Source organism: Pongo pygmaeus, chromosome 2, assembly GCF_028885625.2.
Source record: "Pongo pygmaeus isolate AG05252 chromosome 2, NHGRI_mPonPyg2-v2.0_pri, whole genome shotgun sequence".
Taxonomy (NCBI): domain Eukaryota; kingdom Metazoa; phylum Chordata; class Mammalia; order Primates; family Hominidae; genus Pongo; species Pongo pygmaeus.
Window position 1 is genome coordinate 139,365,488 of NC_085930.1, and position 24,867 is coordinate 139,390,354.

Sequence of the window (24,867 nt, forward strand, 5' to 3'; positions counted from 1 at the left end):
CAGTCTATTTATGTCTTTAAATCTAAAGTGTGTCTATCATACATAGCATATAGTTGGATCATGTTTTTTCACCCTTTCTACCAACTCTGCCTTGTGATTACATTTATAAGCTGTGGTTGCTCTGAGAATACAATGAACATCTTAAAATAATCAAATTAATACCAATTTAATTTCAGCAATACATAAAAACTTTGCTCTAATATGTCTCTTCCCTCCTCCCTCATATGTATAACTATTGTCATACAAATTACATATCTACATGTTATAAGCCCATTGACGCAGTCTTCTAATTATCTCTTTATGCAGTCATCTTTCAAAATCAGATAGCAGGTAAAAAGAGTTACAAACAAAAATAATTTGTATTTTTATATTTACTTATGTCATCTTTACTGGTGCTCTTCATTTCTTTATATGGATTGAAGTTACTGTATCATATTCTTTCATTTCAGTATAAAGGACTCCCTTTAGTATTTCTTTTAGGGCAAATCTGCTGGCAATAAATTCCCTCTTTTTATTTATCTTGAAATGTCTTAATTTCTCCTTGGTTTCTGAAGGACAATTTTACTGCCACAGAATTATTGGTCGACAGTCTTTTCCTTTCAACACACTGACTTCTGGCCTCTATCATTTCTGACTTAAAAATCAACTGTTAATTTTATAGAACATCCCTTGTATGTGATGAGTCACTTTTCTCTCTCCGCTTTCAAAATTCTGTCTTTGTCTTCCAACAGTTTATGATGTGTCCAGGTATGGCTCCCTTGATTTTGTCCTATTTAGAGTTCATTGAATTCTTGGGTCTGCAGATTAATGTTTTCCATCAAACATGAAAAGTTCTCAGCCATTATTTCCTCAAATATTCTTTCTGTCCCCTTTTCTCTCTCCTCTCCTTCTGGAACTTTTATTATGCATGTATGAGAATGCTTGATAGTGCACCACAGGTCTCTGAGGCTCTATTCATTTTTCTTTATTCTTTTCTTCTTTGTACCTCTGACTGGATAATATCAACCATCTTCAAATTCTCTGATTTTTTGCTCTTATCAGTGGAAATCTGCTATTGAAGCTCTCCAGCAAATTTTTTCAGTTATTATACTTTTCAGTTCCAGAATTTCTATTTTATGATTTCTGTCTCTTTATTGATATTGTCTATTTGGTTAGACATTGTTCTCATACTTTCCTTTAAATATTAGACATGGTTTTAGTTCTTTACACATATTTTTAATAGCTGATTTAAAATCTATGTCTAGTAAGGTTTTTTCCTATGTATAAGCCATCCTTACTTGTTTCTTTGCCTAACTTGTAATCTTTTGTTCAAAACTGTGCATTCAAAATTAATATAATGTGTCAATTTTGGAAATAAGATTCTAAAGTGTTGCTATTTGTTTGTTTAATGACTTACCTCCACTAATTCTATAAAGTCTGTATTCTTTGTCATATGTGGCCACTGAAGTCTCTGTTCAGTTAGGTAAGTGATCACCTAATAACTGGCAGGTATTTCTTTCAATGCCGTGAACAATTAAGTGAGGGTTTTGTTTATGTTGTGGCACACCTTCAGCACTCCATCAAGCATTTTACATCTCTGCTTTAGTCTACAGTTCTTGCTTGCACAGAGTCTCAAAGCCAGCCAGACATGAGAATTTGGTCTTTTCAGTTTCTTCCTGGGTATGTGCACAACTCTACACATACATGTGGTCTGATAAGGACCCAGGAATAGATCAAAACTTTTCAAAGGCCCATATGGACATCTCATTACCCAGTTCTTCCTTTTAAGCTTTCTGTCAGCCTCCTGATGCCACCTCAAGATGACTGCTGTGTTAAATAAATGGTGCTGATTAGTTTCAACAAGTGCCCTGTGAGTAAGAGTTTTCTCAAAGAACAAGGTATGAGCCAAGTCAAATAAAGATGGGCCCTGAAAATAGAACTTTTCAGCCAGCTGTCACAGAGGTCAAATAGTGACAATTCTCTGGAGATGGGCTTTTGGGGAGCTCCAATGCCATTATGACCCCTCCACTGGCTACTAAGGGGCTAGTTTTCATAGCTACCATAGTTGTGAGGGTGTTTTCCAGACTACCAAAGAGCTGGTAAAGGGGGATGAGATTACAGTAAGTTAAGGACGACATGGCTCACTATTCTTACTGAGAGTCAGGTGTTTTTCTTGAATCCACTTTAGATTGCTGCAAGGTGTTAGCTGATTTCCAAAGTTCTCAGAAAGTTGACTTTGACAGTCTTTGCCAGTATTCTCATTGCTTTATGGAGGAACAGATTTTTGGAGGTCCTTACTCTGCCATTTCAAAATAGAAACCCCATATGCTCTTCTTAAACCTAATTTTAAAAAACACAATTATCTTTCATTGATAACTGCTGCTGAACTTTTAGTTTGCTCCTAATTTTTTGCTATTATAAAGAAAGTCAATCTGAACAGTCTTGAAACTAAATCTGAGTTGATTCTTAGTTACTTCCTTAGGATATGTACATCATAAAGGCTTGTGATACCTATATTGTAAAAAAAACCTCCAGGAAAGAGGTATCAATTGCATTCCACCAGAGGACACTGTATGAGAGTGCACCAATGGCATTATGAGGTTTTCATGCTAGTAGGGTTTTTGTCTCATTGAGAGAGGCCTACATATTCTTTTCATAAGTTTTCTCTTTCATTGTAGTTTATAATATTAACTTAAATGGTTTCTTCTCTTTCCCTTTCTTGCCCCTCTCTTCCTGTTCCAAAAATTCAACTTCCTAAGATTCAGACATCAGGCTTTTGTTGCCCTTCATATTCCCTTTACTTCATAGCCACTCAAAAACGTTGACTTTCAACACTACCAGTGACTCCAAAATATGTAACCCTAACATTGACAACTTTATTTTGTACTGCTCATATTGTTTTAAGTTTTCACTGTGATAGAACTCCATTTAGATATTTTACTACCACCCCAATTTCAACAAATACCAAATGCATCCATCTCCCCTAAAATTGAGAAGCTGAATGAGCCAGAAATAAGGTAGCACAAGAAGAAAACATAGAAAATATAAGTTAGAATACTATAAACGGATAAGTTGAAAAATCTGTGCAAAAGTTTAGAAAAACAGCAATTTTTCAAGAACTAGTCCCAAAGGGACAAACTGAAAGTTTAACTCAAATAAGAAAAAAGAAAATGGCAGAGCCAAGATCTAGGTAGCATAAATCACCAATCATAATTCAGTAAGAAAATCAGGACTGGGAACTGAATGGTCTGCCAACATCACTCATGGGGGAAACTCCTCTTAGTCAGAATGTACTAGTAACATTTCCTAAGAAAACACATTAGCTTTGCTGTTCTTTCCCTGCCACCAGCTGTTCCCCACTTGGCTCTGGCAATAAGAATTGCTTCCTTCTCCCCTCACTAGTCAATAAAGGCATGTGATAAGGGCGACACACCGCATTTTCTTACCCTCTTTCCCAAGCCAAGGCCCATGGCTGGCCACAAACAAGAGAGCAGGTGTTACAGCAAAGCAAAAGAGTAACTGCATTCAGAGGAGATCCAGTCTCCTAACCATACAGACTTCCCAAATTCTATAAAGTCAGCTAAATTACCAAAATTTGGGGGATATTATCTGAAATGTGATACCAAAATACCACTGTCTAAAGCATGACACTGGGATACAGAAAGTATGACTGTAATAAAAATCACTTGAGAACTAACAAGCAGCGTTTTTGCAATTTACCATCCTAATAAAGGGGACAATGAATCCAACTGATAATAACAAAGAACCATTGGGAAAACAATTATCAGAAGAGGTACTTAAAATGCTAATTAAAATGCTAAGAATGGGCTGGATGCGGTGGCTCACACCTGTAAACTCAGCACTTTGGGAGGCTGAGGCGGGCGGATCACTTGAGGTCAGGAGTTCAAGACCAACCTGGCCAACAATGGCAAAACCCCTCTCTGCTAAAGACAAAAATTAGCCAGATGTGGTGGCACACACCTGTAGTCCCAGCTACTTCGGAGGCTGAGGCAGGAGAATCACTTGAACCCAGGAGGTGGTGGCTGCAGTGAGCCAGGATCGTGCCACTGTACTCCAGCCTGGGCAACAGAGCAAGACTGTCTCCAAAAAAAAATAAAAAAATAAAAAAAATGCTAAGAATGGTTAGGAAAAAATCAAAAGAATGGTAGTAGCAGGGGAAGGAAAGAGCAGGGATTTAAAAGAAAGGGATAGGAGGGAACCTCCTGATATGATGGTCAAATTTTGCATCTTGAGAGGGATTCAGGATACAGTGGTATTATTTGTCAGAACTCATGGAATGGTTCATTTAAGATCTGTGTACTTCATAGCATACAAATTTTATATCAAGAAGAAAAAAGAGCTATAAATATTGAAATCCTGTTAATGATGTGCATGCTGAAGTTTTTAGAGGGCACATACTGATGTCTGTATCTTATTTTGAAATCATTAAAAAAAAAAATGAGGCCAGGTAGTAGCTCACACCTGTATCCCAGCACTTTGGGAGACTTGAGAGGGAAGGATCGCTTGAAGTCAGGAGTTCAAGACCAACCTGGGCAATGTGGCAAGACCCCATTTCTCAAGTAAAAAAAAATTTTTTTTTAATTAGCTGGGTGTGGTGGCATGCGCCTGTAGTCCTAGTTACCTGAGAGGCTGAGGAGAGAGGATTGCTTGAAACCCAGGAGTTCAAGGTTACAGTGAGCTATGATCAGGCCACTGCACTCCAGCCTGGGCAAAAAGAGACCCTGTCTCTAAGAAATAAAATAAAAATAAAAATTTTAAAGAATAGATTGATGGGAGGCAGATAAATGATTAGTTATAAAACACAGCAAATATAGTAAAATCATTACAAATCTAGGTGGCAAGTACATGGATGTTCACTGTGAAACACTTTCAACTTTGCTTGCATATTTGAAAATTTTATAGTAAAATGTTGACCAAAAAAAAATTGCTACATGGACCTAGGAGTCTTTACTTCTTTTTAAATTATGTTCTGACCAATACAACACAAAGAGAGAATGAGGAAAAATACAATAATTAAGCATGGTGTAAAAATATAGAGCTAATAGGCACAAAATCTTAGGTTGTTAAGTAAAGAGTAAACTTTTAAATTATTTTAGTTATCAAAGATATTTTGTTGTTTGATGATTTTATGGCTAATTATGGTCAATGAACTTGTAACAAGAAAAGCACCAGAGATTCTCCACATCTTTTTACATAGATGAGATTCAATTCTGATTTCTAGCAGCTTTCTTTTCAGACCAAACTAGGCAAAGAACAAATAAGAATATGGTAGAACCAATACAGAGAAAGAAAGAAACAGAAGGAGGACAAACTGCAAATCAGATAGGGACATACTTATAAAGTTGTACAAATCTAAAATATTTATCATAATCATATTTATTAAAATCACATCATGCATATTTAAAGTCTGACGGATTTGAAGTCATAAATTATATCCTTCTTGTCCGAAGGAGTGTGGCAATGGTACACTATTTGTTTTCCTTATACAGTTAGCCATTCTATAATTTTTTTACTTTTTTCATGATCATATTCCATCTAATCCATTCAGCAAATCTTGTTATATCCAGGATCTGATCATTTCCCACCACCTCATACTGCTACCAAGCCACCAGCTCTTGCCTGATTATTTAACAGTCTTCTAACTGCTTCTGCCCTGCTCCTCTTCAGTCTATTCTCAACATAACAGCCAGTGTAATTCTGTTGACAACTAACTCAGATGACATCTCTCCTCTACTCAGAACTCTTCAAAGGCTCCCCACCTCACTCAGAGTCAAAGTCAAAGTCCTTTACAACAGCCTACAAAGCCATATCTAATTGGACCCACTTACTCCTCCACCTCGCTCACTCTGCTCCAGCCACAAAGACCTTTCTGCTGTTCCTCAACCACACCAAACATGTTTCTTCCTCAGGGCCTTTGAAATGCCTGTTTCCTCTGCCTGGAATGTTTTTCCACAAGATATCCATATGGCTTTCTCTCACTTTTTTCAAGTCATTCCTCAAATGTCATTTTCCCTGTAAGGCATTCTCTGGTTAATTTATTTAAAATTCTGCCCTACCCCACCTCTACTGCATTTCTTAGCTTCCTTTCCTGCTGTATTTTTTACCACGATTTTTTTTAACCATCTAACACATTAGCTGTTTTACTTATACTTTCATTGTCTCTCACTTTCCACTAGAAGGTAAACTCCACAGAAGAAAGATTTTTGTCTATTTATCGTTGCTGTATGCCTGGTACCCGAAACAGTGGTTATTATAGAGTAAGCACTCAATAAACATTTGTTGATTTGAATTAATGAACTGATTCATTCCTGAGCATATGGTACCTGGTAGTGGTGGTCTTCCCCTCCATCTTTTGACTGTTCCAGATTTTCACTGTGCCATCATTTGAACATGTTGCAAAAAGTGAGTGTTCATCAGAGACTCTAATTCGATTCACAGCAGATTTATGCTCATGAAGATGGGCAACTAACAGCCCTTTAGGACGCCATCCTAAGGAAAAGCAAATGAGCATATCATAAACTGTAGTTTACAAATACAATGTCCCCATCATCACCCATTATAATAACCAACAACCAGCTTGAAAACAATCACAAGAACTAAAATATTTGAAAGTACCAATAGTTGCCAATAAAGAGTGGTCTACTGGACCATGACAGATATTATTTACTGAGACATCAATTTAGCAATTAAGTGTTGCTTAAATAGCTTCAGAAAGGCAGCTCCCAGGGCCCTTCTCCTATATCTGAGAAGGCACAGCAGTTACCTGAAAATGAAGGCACAGTAGTACCTGCTACATCTGAAATCCCTGACTACTGACTCAGTAGCATGGGGTAATGATTAGTCTAGAGAAACTGGGCACTAGGAGGCCCAGTTCCACTAAAGTGAGACCTTGAGCTACTTATATAAACTCTCTGACCTCTAATTTCCTAAATGTAAAATGAGGGGCATATTACTTAACCCAAAGGGAGACTATATGGACAAATGAGATACATACAAGAGTCTAATATTATCCATAGCCTACAGTAAACACACAAATGTTGGTTGATTCTCTTTTTACCTGAAATCATTTATTCTATGGTATAAACACATTAGTATAAATGGTATTATAAATTATAGCCTCAGAATGTTCATGGACTTTCCAATACTTTGACATCTATAACCTATGTTTTCTTATGTATATTCTTTTTTTCTGAGTACGATTAATTTCCTCTAATAAATTATACATTCCCTAGGGACAGAAACCATGTCTTATCCATTCATGATTCATTCACAGCACCTAACATAGGTACCTGCACATAACTGTCTTCAATGTTTGATAGCTTCTTTTGTATTAAGTATAACAGTTCATTATATTTAATACCATAAGATTTTAAAATAAAACAGAAAACTATGCTAAAGAGCATACTGTACTGAGAATCACCACTGTGGCGACCTGAGTGATGATAATGTCATTTTAGAAATGATTTATTTTCACCAAGAAACAAAAATGAAACTGATACCACTGCCAAACCGAGCTTACTCTAAAACAAAAAACAAAACGTTTCCCCTTAGATCTCTGGCTCGCATGTGTGGGAACAGTAGCTAAATGTGATTTTTAAGAATATGCTGGATTTGAAAGTGATCAAAAACACTTTGTCATGAAGTCTAATAATCTACAGGGCTAGGCTGCGCATTTCCCTCTGCAGAAAAGCAATTTCACACAGCTACTTGAGTGCAGAAAGAAAAAAAATCAAGAGTCCAACAGTCATTGCACATTTCTTGAACTACAAAATTTGACATCTTTTCTGTGATTTATTAAATAAAATGTGTTATTCTACTAAGTATAATATGCCACTTACAAAGACAGATTCTATCATAAAATACAGCAGTTTATGCTCAACTTTTCACTGTTTTTAAAGTTGCGCTGGTATATCACAAAAACAGTTTAAACATTAAACAATTCCAAAATATTTATTTTGATGAGAAAATTTATGCAACTAACGATGCTACTTGCCACTTAACAATATCTTCTAAACCTTTAAATCATTGATCTTTACCAGCATTTTCCCCAAGTCCACATCAGTAGCCCATGGGAATTCACATGATTTGTAAATATCTATACATAAGCACACTATGCATCTTCTCAATTTCAATTTTTATCATTAAAATGTAGAGACAGAAACTCAAAAAATATTCTTAAACCTACAAATCGAGTATCAAAGACTAACTCTGCTACATTACACTAGGCAAGTCTGTTAAGATAGCTGAGTCAGATTTTCATTTGAAGTATCTCTAAATTGCTTTTAAGTCTTAACAGAATACAGAACTGTTTCCTCAAAATTTTAATGTTGATCATCGTTAAGGCGTAGGGTTAGAGGTGATGTTGTTTTCTTTTTAATTATTTATTTATTTACTTTATTATTTATTTATTTTTTTGAGAGAGAGTCTTCCTCTGTCACCCAGGCTGGAATGCAGTGACATAATCTCAGCTCACTGCAACCTCTACCTCCCAGGTTCAAGCAATTCTCCTGCCTTAGCCTCCCAAGTAGCTGGGATCACAGGCGTGTGGCACCACACCTGGCTAATTTTTATATTTTTAGTAGAGATGGGGTGTCACCATGTTAACCAGGCTGGTCTCGAACTCCTGACCTCAAGTGATCCGTCCACCTCAGCCTCCCAAAGTGCTGGGATTACAGGCGTGAGCCACCACAACCAGCCTGTTTTCTTTTTTAAAAAAGTACTCATCATTTTCTAAATTTTCTAACTTTTTCTTAAATAATATTAATGAAAGTATGTTAAACCTTCCAGAAATTAAAAGCAGGAATTTGGTCAAAGAAGCCAGACATTCAAATGAGAAAGTGGCAAGGCATTAAACAGGTAAAACCTAGTACTATAAATGGGGAAAATGAAGGCACAGATAGGCTAAATTATTACGTGATTGGCCTAAACATGACTTTGCCAGTTGCCCCCACAGCTAAAAAGATCCAACTCCACAAATAATGACAAGATTTCTTACTTACTGCTTCTTCCTCTGGGTTTCCCAAATAACATTTTTGTTCTTACCTCTTTTGTCTGGTAGTTAAGTATTCATTCCTCTATTAGATTCTAGCCTTAAGCACCTAGACTAGACTACAACTACCTATCAATGGAACTTTTACCAGGTGGTGGTGGTTTACTCTCCCATTCAGCATTTTCCATCATCTGCTTAGCTATTCTCTCAGCATTGCACTGCTCCCGCTTTTGCTGGATGAGTTGCTGAAGTTCAGTTTTACAAGTTGTAATTCGAATCTGATAGGTGGATGGTAAAATTGTACTACTTAAAACCGGTATTACTGGTTTTTTATTTTGGATAGTTGTCACTTCTGGAACCTACAAAACAAACAGAATTCTAACTATTTACGTCATAAGCAAAGTACATTTGAAGACAGAAGTGTACCCATGTTTTTATCTATAAATTATAACAGCTTTTTGTCCTCATTAATGTACCAATTTTAAAATCCATATAATTACAATTACATTTTTTCAATGAACACCCAGTTAAAATGAAGTATAGCCACAAATGCTACATTTCCATTTTTTATATAAATCCTACATTTTATATATAAAAAAACTGATCAGCACGAAAATAACATTAAACAAAAATTATCATTAAGTGAAAAGAAGAAATGGAATTTCAATTCAATTAATCTGGTTCAATTAATATTTTTTATTTAAGATATGATTGACTAGGAAAGAGCTGCTTTAAATTACAAACTTATTTCAAATACAGATGCTCCTCGACTTACAATGGCATTACATCCCAAAAAGCCCATCATAAGTTGAAAATATCATTAAGTCAAAAATGGATTTAATACACCCAACTACTGAACATCACAGCTTAGCCTAGCCTACCTTAAACATGCTCAGAACCTTACATTAGCCAACAGTTGGGCAAATTATCTAACACAAAGCCTATTTTATAATAAAGTGTTGAATATCTCATGTAACTTACTGAAATCTGTAGTGAATACGAAAAATGGGATGGCTATATGGGTACCGGAAGTACAGTTTCCAATGAATGAATATCACTTTCACACCATATAAACTCAAAAAATTCTAAGTCTAACCATCGTTAAGTCAGGAATGATCTGTACATCAAAAGCATCATGACATTTATCACACATAGGAAATTTGGGACTTCTTCCCAGAAGTATTTTTGCTATTTTATAGATACGGCTATGTTATACTGGAGGAGGAATAAAAAAGATTTAAAAGGTTCGTTGAAGCCTAATTATAATCACAGTTCATAATAATGTCTTCAACCCACAATCTCAGATCACTGTATTGCCAAGTACTCTAAAATGAGATCTTTTTAGTACTTTCAGTAACTAGATTTCCTCCTCACCATAAAATTAAAGATAAACCTGTCTTAGAAAGAAATATGTCCTCCCTAAAACACAAGTCACCATATTGATTTTTCCACTACAGTACACAGCCTTTAAACAACCAAAATAGCAGAAGAGCGTTCAAAGACATTAGGAGGACTACTGAGTGACACAGTACCTGTGGAGAAGTTGACAAAGGGACACAAATGCCAGCAGAGGACTCGGAACGAGGAGGTTTCCCAGTCTGAATCACCTCCTGATCACTCCCTTTAGGTAGGGCCTGTGGCATGTTTGGTGGGTCCAGTGACCCAAACATGCTTTTCCATTCTTCATTTACATTTGAGTCTTGTTTTACATGTTTTCTGGCTATGAAAATATATTCAGAATAGTTAGTCTGAAGTAGCCTTTAAAACCAGTATGTGCTTTTATTGCCTTTGGAGGGGACAGGAGAGGAGGCCGGGATAGCAATACACTTCATATTCTATTTGTTCCTTAAGATTTCTAATTTATTCACATTCATATATCAATTCATTAACTCTCACTTCATTTCTAGGGCAGACGGAACAGATGTGCTTCCAATGATGTTAATAATAAGACCTAATTACTTCCCAGTTTCCCAAAGCCAGCTCAATTTCAAGTAACCACTATATCAAAAGTAGTGAATAGTAAGAAAATAGCATGTTTTAATTTGCATTTATTAAACTATTTACCTTTTCATATATATGCATTCTATTCTATCAGTTGTCTGTTCATATCCTTCAATCTTTCTGTTTTTGGCTTGCTCTCTTATTAATTCGTATGTTTTATATATTATGGATATAAACCATTAAAACTTAAGTTACAAATACTTCTTCTCAAATTTGGCAATTAGAAGTTTATTTTAAATATAATTCATTAGCTGCCTTCAAAATCTAATGCTAAAATAGAGGAAATTTTAAAGGCATGTAATTGGCAGTGAATATATATGCAAAAAGGGCATGCACAGGATCTTAACTTCATACAATCAATGTCAATGTCACAAGAGCTCACAGTTTCGGATCTCAAGACTGCAAATGGTTAAGTCTTGTCTGGTCCCTACTCTTTTGTATTTCATTGTTAATAGCAAGACCTTTCTTTTGAATTCATTGGGCATTACCTACTAATAATGAACTAGAAAACTTGATACCATTTTACACAAACTATTGTTCTTGGGTTGCTGGTTAAAGGGTTAAAAAACAGAATTTCATCTTCAATCATACACCTCCATGGTGACAACGTGATTTTACTGTAAAAGTAGAGCTTTAGAATCAGATCTTGGTTTGTCACACACAGAGCTGTGATTCTGGCAAGTTACTTCCTTAACTGTTAGTTCGCTTTCCTATTTTTCTTCCCCAAAATCTCCCTGCTAAGTAATGGAGTCACTGTATTTGAAAGTTCTTTATCTGTGAAATGGGGCTTTTTATTTTATTATTAATTAGCTAAAAAACAGTCTTATGAAATAACTAACAACAACAAGCTACACACACACAAACAAGCATACTAACCCCGTTTGTCATCTGGTTCTTGTTTGGTTTTAACAAGATCAACTTGTCTCCCAGTTATGCCTAAAGCTGCCAAGTCAATTACACCTTTCTGACTACTATCATGAAGATGGCTCTGGTCCACTATATTGGCCTTTGCTTTATTAGATTTCATCATGAAGTCTTTCAGTGCCAGAAGTTTGTCTTCCTCGTCCTCTGTCATTCCCTAAAACCAAATAAAACCATATGTTCTAGTTTATTTTCACAAGTAATAAAAACAAGCCTCAGAATGACTAACAACTGAAGGGACAAATCACCCAATTTAAAACTGAAAAGAGTCAGAAGGGTGAAACAACCAAGTCCAAGTGAAAAATAAAGTTAACAATACAGAATGACATGTCACGACTAAGATCTCCCAGAACACTCAATTAGGGCACTTTGTAATTTGTATCATGATTTATATCTTAACTTTCTTCCTAAAGGACAGTATTCACACATAACTCATCTTTGGAATTTCCAAAGAACACAATGTGTAATATCTAGTAATATTTAAAATACAACTGTTGAACAAATATTTATTATCTGAACAAAACTCTGAATGTACGATATTAAGCAAAAGAAAGTGTACCTACTTCACTTTGCTCCTGGTTGTGTTGAGAAATTTATATTGAATGAGTATGTAAAGGCATTCTACGATATATAAAATATACTATGCAACTAAGGGATTGATTGGAATGCTGCCTGAACTGCAAATCTGAGCAAGAAACCCAGTAGCAATCTAGAATAATGGCTGAAGTTAGACTGCCTAGGTTCAAATTCCAGCCCTAATTACTACTTACTATATCTGTGCACCTCTATTTAGCTATAAAGATAATTACTGGCACCCATCTTATCAGATTATAGTGAAATTTACATTTTAATCCACCTAAATACTTAGTGCACTTGAAACGGACAAATACTAAGTAATCAATCTAAATAATTAATTCATTGGCAACTTAAATATTCTGGTAAATGTGGCAGCTCTGCGTGTCTTTCTTTCCAACCACCCACAGAATCCTCTAGTACATTTTCATCATGTAAAGGAATAAAAAACATTCATTTAATAAAATGTCAGTTCTCCTGAGGCCTCAATCTAGAATCCCACTAGAGTTCAGAGTCATAGTCACAATTTTCAGGCAGACTATGATAAAACCAACCCTAGGAGGGCACAAAGCTAAAAAACATGAAACAAAATTGCATTAAAGTACAATAATAATAGACATATTCTTGACTAAATCCCAGTGTTAACTTGCAATACTTGGTTTATTTTCACGTCTCCTCCTAAAATTCGCTTTAAATAGACAATAGCTACTTTATAGCTAAAGTAAGAGCTCTCTTTTTGTTAGTCTATGTTTTAGTCCACAAAAGGGAGGGCCACAGTAAGGGCTATAAATAGTAATGAAGTACTGATACATGCTACAACATAGGGGGACCTTAAAAACATTAAGATCAGTGAAAGAAGCCAGACACAGAAGGCCACATATTGCATGATTCCATCAGTATGAAATGTCCAGATTAAGCAAATCCATAGAGACAGAAAGCAGATTAGTGATTGCCAGGGGCTAAGGGAAAGAAAATGACTGCTAATGGATACAGGGTTTCTTTTCAGGGTGATGAAAATGTTCTGGAATTTAACAGTGGTGATGGTTGCACAACTTTGCAAATGTATTAAAAACCAGTAAGTTGTACACTTTAAGAGTGAATTTTATGGTAGTGAATTGTATCTCAATAAAAAACAAAAAATGTTAGCACTGCACCATGAAAAAACAAATTGACAAGAACATTACAAGAAAGGAAAACTACAGGACAAGGTTGTTCATAAACGCAAATGAAAAAATATCCACTAAAGTAGGAGCAAACCAAATCCAGTATATATAAAAACATTTTATATATTTATATTGTATTTATTTTCTAAAACTACACTTATATATAGATATAATATGACAAAGCTGTGTTTATTTCAAATATCCAGGGAATAAAGCAATTTTAAAATATGAAAAATCAATCAAGATATTTCAACACATTAACAGAATAGAAAAACCATATAATAATCTCAATAGATAAAAGACATTTGATAAAATTTAACATTCTTCCAATAATCATCTTAGCCAGCCAGAAAGAGGATTTCCTTAATCTGTTCAAAAGATTGTACAAAAAAACTTATAGCAAAAATCACATTGAATGGTATAATGTCGAGAGTTTTCCCTCTGATATGAGAAACAAGGATGCCCACTCACACCAACTCCCTTTAATACTATACTAAATATCCTAGTCATTTAAATAAGGCAAGGAAAACAAAGGTATTCAGATTGGAAAAAAGTGAATAAAATAGTCACTGTTCACGCATGATACAATTGTGAATGTACAAGTTCAAAAGAAAATTTTAGCAAATTATTATAATTAATAAATTTTATGAGGTTGCCAGATAAAAGGAAATATAAAAATTTTTCCCTATACCACCTACAAACAAAATAATGTTTTAATATGCCAATTCTAATAGCATTCAAAATAATCAAAAGTGACAAGCTGACTTCTATAGGTTCAATGCAATTTCAATCAATACATCAGTAAATTTTTATTGCATAAAGTGACAAGCTGACTTGAAAAAAATCACATGCAAAATGTGTAAGAATCAAGGATAGCCAAGAAACTCTTGAAAAAGAAAAAAAAAAATGTTAAGAACCAAGGATAGCCAAAAAAATCTTGAAAAGGAAAGAAAAAAAAAAAAAAAACAAGCTGGGAGATGTTTTTTTTCTACCAAAGATCAAACCTAAGTTATGGTAACTAAGAAAGTGCAGTACTAGTGTTAAATCCATAAACATACCCACAAACTTCAGCTTCTGACCATGATGAAATAACAGGGACCAGACTAGTTTTACCCTTCCACTTTAAACAACTTCAAACCGTACAAAACACACACACACACATACACACACTTTTCAGGCATGGGAAAACAGGCAGACAGGGCTACAATGCCTAAAACTGAGTCCTATGACTGTTCCAGCAATACTGTCTAGAGAGAGTTGCCAGGCTATGGCAGAAGGAACAGAGTAAAACAGAGCTGATTTCAAGAGACACATCAGAGTTCAAGAAAGTTACAAAGGCTAACTCTGTGGGGCAGAGAAATGAAGAAGAAGGATCTGCACAGAATGAGAGCTTCAGAGGGCTACAGAAGGGTCTCCTCAAGTCTTTGGCTGAATATGAAACTATGTATGCATAAGGAAACCACCTGAGGCCATAGAAAGAACAACACAAGGCTGGGAACAGTGAAAGACCTCTTAATATACACAAAGTATCATGTTCTGAGAAGTTCTTAGTAGTGGGACTAAAGTGACCAAGTAAGGGTTGGTATGGACCTATCCTAAACCTATCTTAACAAAGCTTAAAAGCAAAGCTTAAAAGGATGAAACTGATTCCAAGTAACTGCACAGCAGAACAAGTCCAACACTGCAAAGCAATTCAACACCCAACATAAAATTCACAATCGACAAAGAAAGAAACTGCATGGCTGGAGGGATGGATCTAATGAAAACAGCCCTTCCATGAGTCATCTCCTGATTTAAGTTCTACTGAAAATCTGGAGTACAGATTCCAACTCCCACATGGGTAGTGTTCCAAAAGTGTATGTTAAGTCTATTAACTGGAACTACTAACATATTTTCCCATAGAAACAATGCTAGGCTGGTCTAGAAAGGCCTACTTTACCCATGATGTGTCTCAAATACAGTCCCGTATAGAAGAACACTGAAGAACTCTAAGCTAAAAAAAAAATTATGTAGGAGTGTTCATATTGCCTGCTTGCAGAAGCTAAAAATACAGCCCTTCACTCTGTAGCCCTGACATTAGAAACAAGGACTCGCCGGGCGCGGTGGCTCACGCCTGTAATCCCAGCACTTTGGGAGGCCAAGGCGGGCGGATCACCTGAGGTTGGGAGTTCATGACCAGCCTGACCAACATGGAGAAACTCCGTCTCTACTAAAAATACAAAAGTAGCCAGGCCTGGTGGCGCATGCTGGTAATACCAGCTACTCAGGGGGCTGAGACAGGAGGATCACTTGAAACCAGGAGGCAGAGGTTGTGGTGAGCCGAGATTGCACCATTGCATGCTAGCCTGGGCAACAACAAACTCCATCTCAATAAAAAAAAAAAAAAAAAAAGAAACAAAGACTCAATTCCTATCTCCAAAGCCTCCCCTGGATCCAAGTCTCTACTAGTAATCCTAAGAAACTCAGGTAGCACAGGGACCAAAAAGAAGTGAAGGTAGAGAAAAGGCTTGTAAGGGGCTGGAGGAGATAAACTGCACATGGGCTTCTTCCTAAGTCTGTATAAAAACCCAAGCCAGCTTCTGGGTCTTAGCTCTCTGTCTTCTGTTTATTTTACTTTAGAGGCCACACAGCATAGTGTAGGAGTGTAGGCTCTGGAATCAGATAGGTTTAGATTCAAATGCTAACTCTGAAACTTACTGCACTAAGTGAACATAAGCAAGTTAACTATCTTCCTTGTGTCTCCATTCCCTTATCTATAAAATAGGAATAACACCTGTTGCTCAAATTTGTTTTAAGGATAGTCAAAAATATGGAAATCACAAACTGCAGTGGTAAAGTCATTGCTGGCTTTCAAAAAACCGGAAGCTGGTGTTGTTATGCTGTTATTTCTGGTAAGAACCTCAGAGATTCTGGCCTGCTCTCCCTTCTACTAGCAGTGCTTATCTCTTGAACAGAGGATTGTCCCCTAACCTTTAGGAGTCTCCTAAAGCCACTGGCACCAGAGATAACATAAAATGGGGGATTATTTCAGAGGAATATGGGTCAGGCAGTTTTAGTGATTTTTATCATGGCACCCAGTAATGGGGGCTGGCATGGAAGGAGCAGTAGTGGTAGAAGGGTTTACAAGAACCATAGGAAGCATGAAGTAGAAAGGCTATGGAAACTGTTCCTTCCCACTCCCTCCTTTTACCCATGGCAGTGTCAAAACCTATACCTTAGCAAGGTAAAAAGAAGAGATGAGGGGCTAGGGTGGCCCCATGAGGTAACTAATGACTGATAAGGAAAAGAAAATGTCAAGATGAAGGTTTGTTTTGTTTTTTCTTGAGACGGAGTCTTGCTCTGTCACCCAGGTTGAAGTGCAATGGCGCAATCTCAGCTCATTGCAACCTCTGCCTCCCAGGTTCAAGCAATTTCCCTGCCTCAGCCTCCCGAGTAACTGGGACCAGAGGTGCACACCACCATGCCCAGCCAATTTTTTGGATTTTTAGTAGAGACAGCGTTTCACCATGTCAGCCAGGCTGGTCTCAAACTCCTGACCTCGTGATCTGCCTGCCTCGGCCTCCCAAAGTGCTGAGATTACAGGCATGAGCCACCGTGCCGGACCCAGGATGAAGGTTTTTAAATTAATATATAGGATAGGGAGAGAGAAATAGTCACAACGGCCAAGCCTGAAGAAACACTTAGATTGAGATGATTTTTACTTCACATTGAAATCTCTTTGATAAGGATTACTTACTCAGGAGAAACAACAGAAAAATGTGATTCAGAATCCAATTTTCCACAAATTGCTTTCTAAAATACAAAACATATCTAATGTACAAGCCAAGGTTAAAAGAAAACCCAAAGAAAAAGCTCTCCAGGAATTCAAGTCACATCAAATTAAATCTTTAAAATTTGCATTATGGCTCATAAAGCATATATTCAGCGACTGAATAACCATTTTTATTCCTATCTTGGCTTCCCTAAGTTCCACATACCCCCCATAAAACAAGATGTAAATTTAGATTTAATATTTCTTTTTTTCTTGGCTTCCCAAAGTGGTGGGATTACAGGCATGAGCCAACATGCCTGGCCTAGACTTCATGTATTTATTTTTTGTTTTTTCTTTAAAAAGCAAAACAGGATACATGTGCAGAACGTGCAGATTTGTTACATGGGTATACATGTGCTATGGTGGTTTGCTTCACCTACTGACCCATCCTCTAAGTTCCCTCCCCTCACCCGCCACCCCTCAACAGGCACTGGTTTGTGTCGTTTCCCCGTGTCCATGTGTTCTCACTGTTCAGCTCCCACTTATGAGTGAGAACATGCAGTGTTTGGTTTTCTGTTCCTGTGTTTGCTGAGGATGACGGCTTCCAGTTTTATCCATGTCCCTGCAAAGGACACGCTCTCATTCCTTTTTATGGCTGCATAGTGTTCCATGGTGTATATGTACCACATTTTCTCTATCCAGTCTATCATTGATGGGCATTTGGGTTGGTTCCATGTCTTTGCTATTATAAATAGTGCTGTAATAAACATACATGTGCATGTGTCTTTATAGTAGAATTATTTATATTCCTTTGGGTATATGCCCAGTAACGGGATTGCTGGGTCAAATGGTATTTCTGGTTCTAGACCCTTGAGGAATCACCATACTGTCTTCCACAATGGTTGAACTAATTTACACTCCCACTGACAGTGTAAAAGTGTTCCTATTTCTCCACAGCCTCCCTAGGATCTATTTTCTTCCCGACTTTTTTTTTTTTTTTTTTTTTGGAGACAGAGTCTCACTCTGTCACCCAGGCTGGAGTGCAGTGGTGCGATCTTTGCTCCCTGCAACCTCCGCCTCCCAGGTTCAAGCCATTCTCCTGCCTCAGCCTCCCGAGTAGCTGGGATTACAGGTACACAACACTATGTCTGGCTAATCTTTGCATTTTAGTAGAGATGGGGTTTCACCATGTTGGCCAGTCTGGTCTGGAACTCCTGACCTCAGGTGATCCACCCACCTCAGCCTCCCAAAGTGCTGGGTTTATAGGCCTGAACCACGGCACCCGGGCTGTTTCCTGACTTTTTAATAACTGCCATTCTGACTGGCGTGATATGGTATCTCATTGTGGTTTTGATTTGCATTTCTCTGATCATGAGTGATGTTAAGCTTTTTTTCATATGCTTGTTGGCTGTGGAAATGTCTTTTTTTGAGAAGTGTCTGTTTATATCCTTTGCCCACTTTTTGATGGGGTTATTTTTTTCTTGTAAATATGTTTAAGTTCCTTGTAAATTCTGGATATTAGATCTTTGTCAGATGGGTAGATTTCAAAAATTTTCTCCCATTCTGCAGGCTGCCTGTTCACTCCAATGATGGTTTCTTTTGCTGTGCAGAACCTCTTTAATTAGATCCATTTGTCAATTCTGGCCTTTGTTGCAATTGCTTTTGGCCTTTTTGTCATGAACAGAATTCATATTTCTAAAGAGGCATCACCAATGCCAAGTGTAGTAAGATTTTGTTAATTGATTCAAATTCACAGGCTTTTAAGATATACCAGTAAACTGCTGGTCTATTAAACCTAAGATGCATTCTAAATACAAGTTATTTCAGCTGTTTACAAGTATTAATTACAAATTTGGATCAAAATGAACCAGGATTTTTCTATATTGCATCTGTGTTTTGCAATGTTTCTTTCAGCTAAATTTCATTACATTTTTGGTAAAACATAGAACTGAATCAAGAATACTAATTAAATCTAAGGTTATTTCTACTGTCTTTCCCTCATTTATTTAGCCAGTAATTACAAAAGAAACTTAACAGGTTTCCCATGATTCCTTATTTGGCTTAACCTGATACCTTATCATCATCTTATTATTATCTTTGTTTAGGAATCAAAAGCAAATGCCTAAGATGTCTGCCAGATTTACTTACTCATTTTTATGATGTAATCTAATCAATCAAAAACATTTTTAAAAGCTAAATGGACACTTCAATATTTTTATGAAATTCGTATTTAAATGTAAGACTTTGGAAGGGTGATACAACCTGTGAGAGCAGCTTCTTCAGAAGCTGTGCGATGGCAGGATCCTCTGGCGGAGGGCAGTCGGGAAGAGAACCATTTCGTTTCTTCTGACGCATGTGAAGATGTCTGAACAAGCTAGTAATATCTTTAGACCTCAAAGCATAATCAAATATAGAACGGCTTACTGGTTCCTTTAAAACACTGAGCAGAACAAGTTTTCTTTCAATCTATATTAGAAAAATAAAAAGGATCAGCCAAAAATATAACATGTACAGTTATTTTCAAATTCAATAAATACAACTTGAGAAAAGTTAACATATTCATTTTCTAAGAAAATAAGATATCAACATCTGTAAGTGTGTAGAAGAAAAAAGAATACTAGTAAAATTTAAAGAGCTAAGGTATCTCTTACTTTTCATTGTTAGCGCTAGACCACACATCTGTGTCTATCATTGGAAAACTAATCATCCAACCCAGGAAATTTTAGAAAACAAAAAGAGCCTTTTCTAGATCCCAATATGTCAGACAACGTCTTAGATCCAAAAAGTATGTACAGTTCACAGGTCTGACAACCAGTAGGTACAGATCCAGAAAAGATGCTCAACAGCCACAGGTCTTCCTTCAGTCATCACATTTTCGTGGTAGATTCAACCACTTCTAAAAAACATTGCTATCTCCATAGTGTTTATAAAATCCTTCCTTTAATTATCCAAAAGGAATACATTCCTTGTCAATGCAAATAAAATGGATGAGCACTGCTAACAGTAACCAAGAAGATTATCTTCTTCTTTTTTTTTTTTTTCTGTGACTCTAGCAAAAGAACCAAGAGGACTTCCTTTAGATATATTTAACTCCTTGGTGAAGTCAGCCAGTGGAAACCAGCATAAAAAGATATCTTTTGTTTAATCCAAATTGTAGAAAAATAAGATTCATGAAGCAAATGAATAATTAGCCTCTCAACTTCTGATCCTGGCCTTTCAAAATACAAAACAATGACAAAAGAAAAAGTTCAATGAGCAAACTTTTACATAGAGTAACTATTCAAAAGGAGTAGATATCTCTAGACTTAATTTCCAAGGAAGCATAAACTTTTCTAAAAAGGCATTTTTTTCTGATAGTGCTATCCATCTTTCATGTATATATAAGTTGCTCTTGGGGTAAAAATTAAAAAAAAATCCTACAAACTCTATGAAATAAAGAATGATAACCTCTAGAAATGAATGAATCTATGAAGAAAAGAAGGTATAACCAAAGCTTCCTAGTTTCCAGAGTTCATCCAAGGCCATTTTCTCCAAACAAAGGGAAGGCACATTGAAATACAAAAGTGGGAGAAAGCCAGAGAGGTGTGTGAATTCCAAATGGGAAATGGAGTTCTGGTAAAAATAGGAACTTTCAGGATGTTTTAACAGCTAGAATCATCCTTCACCATTTCATTCCATTTAAATGCCTGTCTTGATAGTTTGCTGTCTAGCAAGATGAAGGCTATAAACACTGAAAATCTAGGTGAATAATAATTGCCCTGTACAAACCAAAGACCCAAAGTTTATCACCAAGTACTGCTAGAGGTGGAGCAGAGGTTGTGGGGTTGTTAGAATAAAAAAGAAAAGACATCAAAACAACCAGTTAGCGGTGAAAAACTTAAATTTGAAAAAGACTTTTTCTAGTTTATTATAACTGGATGCAATCAGTTATACTTTTTAAAATAAAAAGCAGAGGGCCATCAATATACATTTTTGCTAGACTATATTTCACTTTTAACAGATGCTTTATAATATTACACAAAAGAAAATATATGAACTACTGTATGCTACATTAGATATAACATGATGTAAAACATAATAATCTCTTGCACTTTTCTGACCTTCAAAGGTGCTTGGTTCATTAACATTATTAGCTTGAAAGGAATATAAACATGCTATAGCCCAATTTAAATACTTAAAAAATGTTAAGAAAAATAGGACTCTCTAAACATTTTTTTTAAAGAGGCACAGTTTGGAGGAAAGACTGACTCCAACTTGGAACATGTATACCTGTATTATTGGTTGGGTAATATATGGGTCAAGATAAGGCATCAGTTTACAGTAGACATCAGCTGTACTTATTTGACGAGCTACCACTGTGATAAATCCCACGGCACCATAACGTATCCATAAATTGGGATGACACAGGAAGGGGGCTAAAGAGGAAAAGAAAAGGTAGGGATCAAATAAGGTATTTCAAACTATCGGGATAAACAAATTTTTACCTTATAACATAACTGACAAAAGGATTTTGCCAGTGTTACTATCAGGAGCCTTCACATACTCAATTACCCTTAGGCGTAAACTCAATCAAGTGGACACACTGTTATTGTAATATTCTCTTATCATAAATATCACAGCAGTATCACAAAAGAATAAAAAGTTACCTCATAGCTGAGGACTTAAAATTTATATTTTTTTAGTCAGAACTAAAATTGTGTGGGCACCTACTCATTTATAACACTGGATTAAAAACTGTTAGAGACATAACAAGTCCCAACAGCATATAGCTAACTATTATTCCCCAACTTGTACCCCCACAGAAGTTCAATGACATATCCCTTCTACCACCCAAGGGGCAGAGAAATTGGGGAGAAGTTACTTCTCCAAGCTACAGAATAAAGATTAAGGGAACAATCTAGCCTATCTGATATTCTTTTTAATGCAGGGGTTTGATCAAATCTAATACATAACTCACAGTTACTTTCACAAAGCAATGATGAATGGAAACAAAAAGGCTGAAAACATGATACCTATTCTTAAAAAGTTTAAAATATAACATTAAACCAGAAAATTAAATGAATGTCTTTTCATACCTTTTAACGATTTTATGTATTAAACATAAAATCAATGATTTCAACTAATCGACATTAGACTAACCTGATTTAGAATAAAATCCAAAATTTTAAAGGCAAGAAAAATTGTATTAGCTCTGAGCATGCAAACACACCAGCATTCAGAGGATATTTCTTTATCCTCTGATATTTATTTAGTGTATATAAGAAATACACATTAATAGAGAAATAGGGATACAATCATAGGCTAATAATACTTATATTAAAAGGGGAAGGAGAAAAGATACGTTCAAAATATCTCTCTCCCAAGGTCTTGCATTTCTAATTCTTCTAATTATAAATGAATAAGATTTTGTTTATTTCATAAATACCCTGCAGCCTCTGATCCATCCAACAAGAGATACTGGGTATTTTCCCTGTGATAAGAGGAAAATGAGGACTGGAAAAACATTGGTAAACCTCCAGAAAGTAGCTAAACCCATAACGGTTTGACAGGAGTTGGGAACTGTATTATATTGAATTATTTACCCCAATTCTTAACTTCCCTGTATTACACAACCACACTCATTCACTTTGTATACACCTGTAGTATACAAAGGATACTTCTCTGCCCCCTTTCTTTTGGTTTATATCACTTGCTTTGGCCAATGAATATTATGACAAACAGGAATTTGAAATGTGCTACATAGCTGGGTTTGCCCTCTCATGCTTCTGCCATCACCATGAGAACATGATGTGGGTAGCTACTGCCCCTACAATGAGGGCCCCAGAATGAGACAGATGAATCACAGTCATCAGAGACAACCTGGAGATGCAGAACCTGAAGCAGGGCCACCTATAAAACCCACAGGTGCATGACGAAAAATTTACTGAAGGATTTACTGAGATTCTGTGGTTGACTGTTCTACAGCATGATTATATCATTAAGTAGCTGCCTGATACAAAGCACTTCAAATACTCAAAACAAGAAGAAGCCTGAATCTAAAGAACTGCCTGTGAAACAGCATATTCAATCTTTTCTTCCTTTTTTTTTTTGAGACGGAGTTTCGCTCTTCTTGCCCAGGCTGGAGTGCAATGGCGCAATCTCAACTCATCGCAACCTCCGCCTCCCAGGTTCAAGCAACTCTCCCACCCCAGCCTCCCGAGTAGCTAGGATTACAGACATGCGCTGCCAAGCCTGGCTAATTTTGTATTTTTAGTAGAGACGGAGTTTCTCCATGTTGATCAGGCTGGTCTTGAACTCCCGACCTCAGGTGATCCGCCTGCCTTGGCCTCCCAATCAATCTTTTCTTTGTCTAACACATTCAACTTATCAGAAGACAAATGTGGGGGAAAATATTCATAATAGCTAAGTGGGAAGAGTATAGTTTTTAAAAGGAGTACCAAAGAAATCATAATCACCATCAAAACCACCACCACCATTCTCTTTAAGGGTCACTAGGCAGTGAAAACAACATGGCTGAATAGGACATTTCAGTGTTCATCCTCTTGTAGAAAAAAATCTGTTTTAACAACTATCAATGCATGAAAACACCATTACAAAGGAATCCAGGTGAGAGATTACGGCACCTGGGTATAGCACAAAAATGAGAAAAGCCCCAATGAAGAGGGCAGGAAGGGTAGTTTCACATAACCCATGTCAACATTCCCCAAAGTCCAGGCAGCCAGCACAGAGCAACAAGAGCGAAACTCCGTCTCTAAATAAATAAATACTAGCCAGGCGTGGTGGCACACGCTTGTGGTCCCAGCTACTCGAGAGGCTGAGGCTGGAAGATAGCTTGAGCCAGGGAGATCCAGGCTGCAGTGAGCTGTGATCACGCCACTGCACTCCAGCCTGGGTGATAGAGCAAAACCCTGTGCCTTAAAAAAAAAAAAAAATTAAAAATGGAACTACCTATGATCTTGCAGTCCCTCTTTGGGGTATATAGCCAAAGGAAATGAAATTAGCATGTTGAAGGGATATCTGCACTCCCATGTTCACTGCAGCATTATTCACAAGAGTCGAGATAGGAAATCAATTTAAGTGTCCATTGAATGAATAAAAAAAAGGTGTATATATACAACTAAAATACTACTCAGCCCTAAAAAATAAAAATATCCTGTTATTTGCAACAACACAGATGAACCTGGAGAACATTATGCTACGTAAAATAAGCCAGAAACAGAAAGACAGATACTGTTATGATCGAACTAATACATATTATCTAAAAAAGTTGAACTCATAGAAGTAGAAAGTAGAATGGTGGTTACCGGGGCTGGGGTAGAAGGGAGGGTGGAATGGGCAGGTGTTAGTCAAAGGATACAAAAATTCAGTTAGACAAGATGAATAAGTTCTTGTACAGTATGTGCAAGTACAGCATGGTGATTATAATTAATAATAATGTATACTGGAAAATCACTAGGGTGTAACTCTTA

At 36.5% G+C, this 24,867-nt stretch overlaps 1 protein-coding gene across 1 annotated transcript in view; it reads right to left on the reverse strand.

Annotated features, from left to right (window-relative positions):
* PIK3R4 (phosphoinositide-3-kinase regulatory subunit 4) overlaps positions 1–24,867 on the reverse strand; it is a 72,258-nt gene that overhangs the window by 18,450 nt on the left and 28,941 nt on the right. The window contains exons 8-13 of the mRNA XM_054483247.2: positions 21,668–21,813; positions 19,661–19,864; positions 11,867–12,068; positions 10,522–10,709; positions 9,138–9,348; positions 6,324–6,489 (exon numbers count right to left, since the gene is read on the reverse strand). Coding sequence (XP_054339222.1) covers positions 6,324–6,489; positions 9,138–9,348; positions 10,522–10,709; positions 11,867–12,068; positions 19,661–19,864; positions 21,668–21,813 — 1,117 coding nt within the window. The remainder of the gene's footprint in view (positions 1–6,323; positions 6,490–9,137; positions 9,349–10,521; positions 10,710–11,866; positions 12,069–19,660; positions 19,865–21,667; positions 21,814–24,867) is intronic.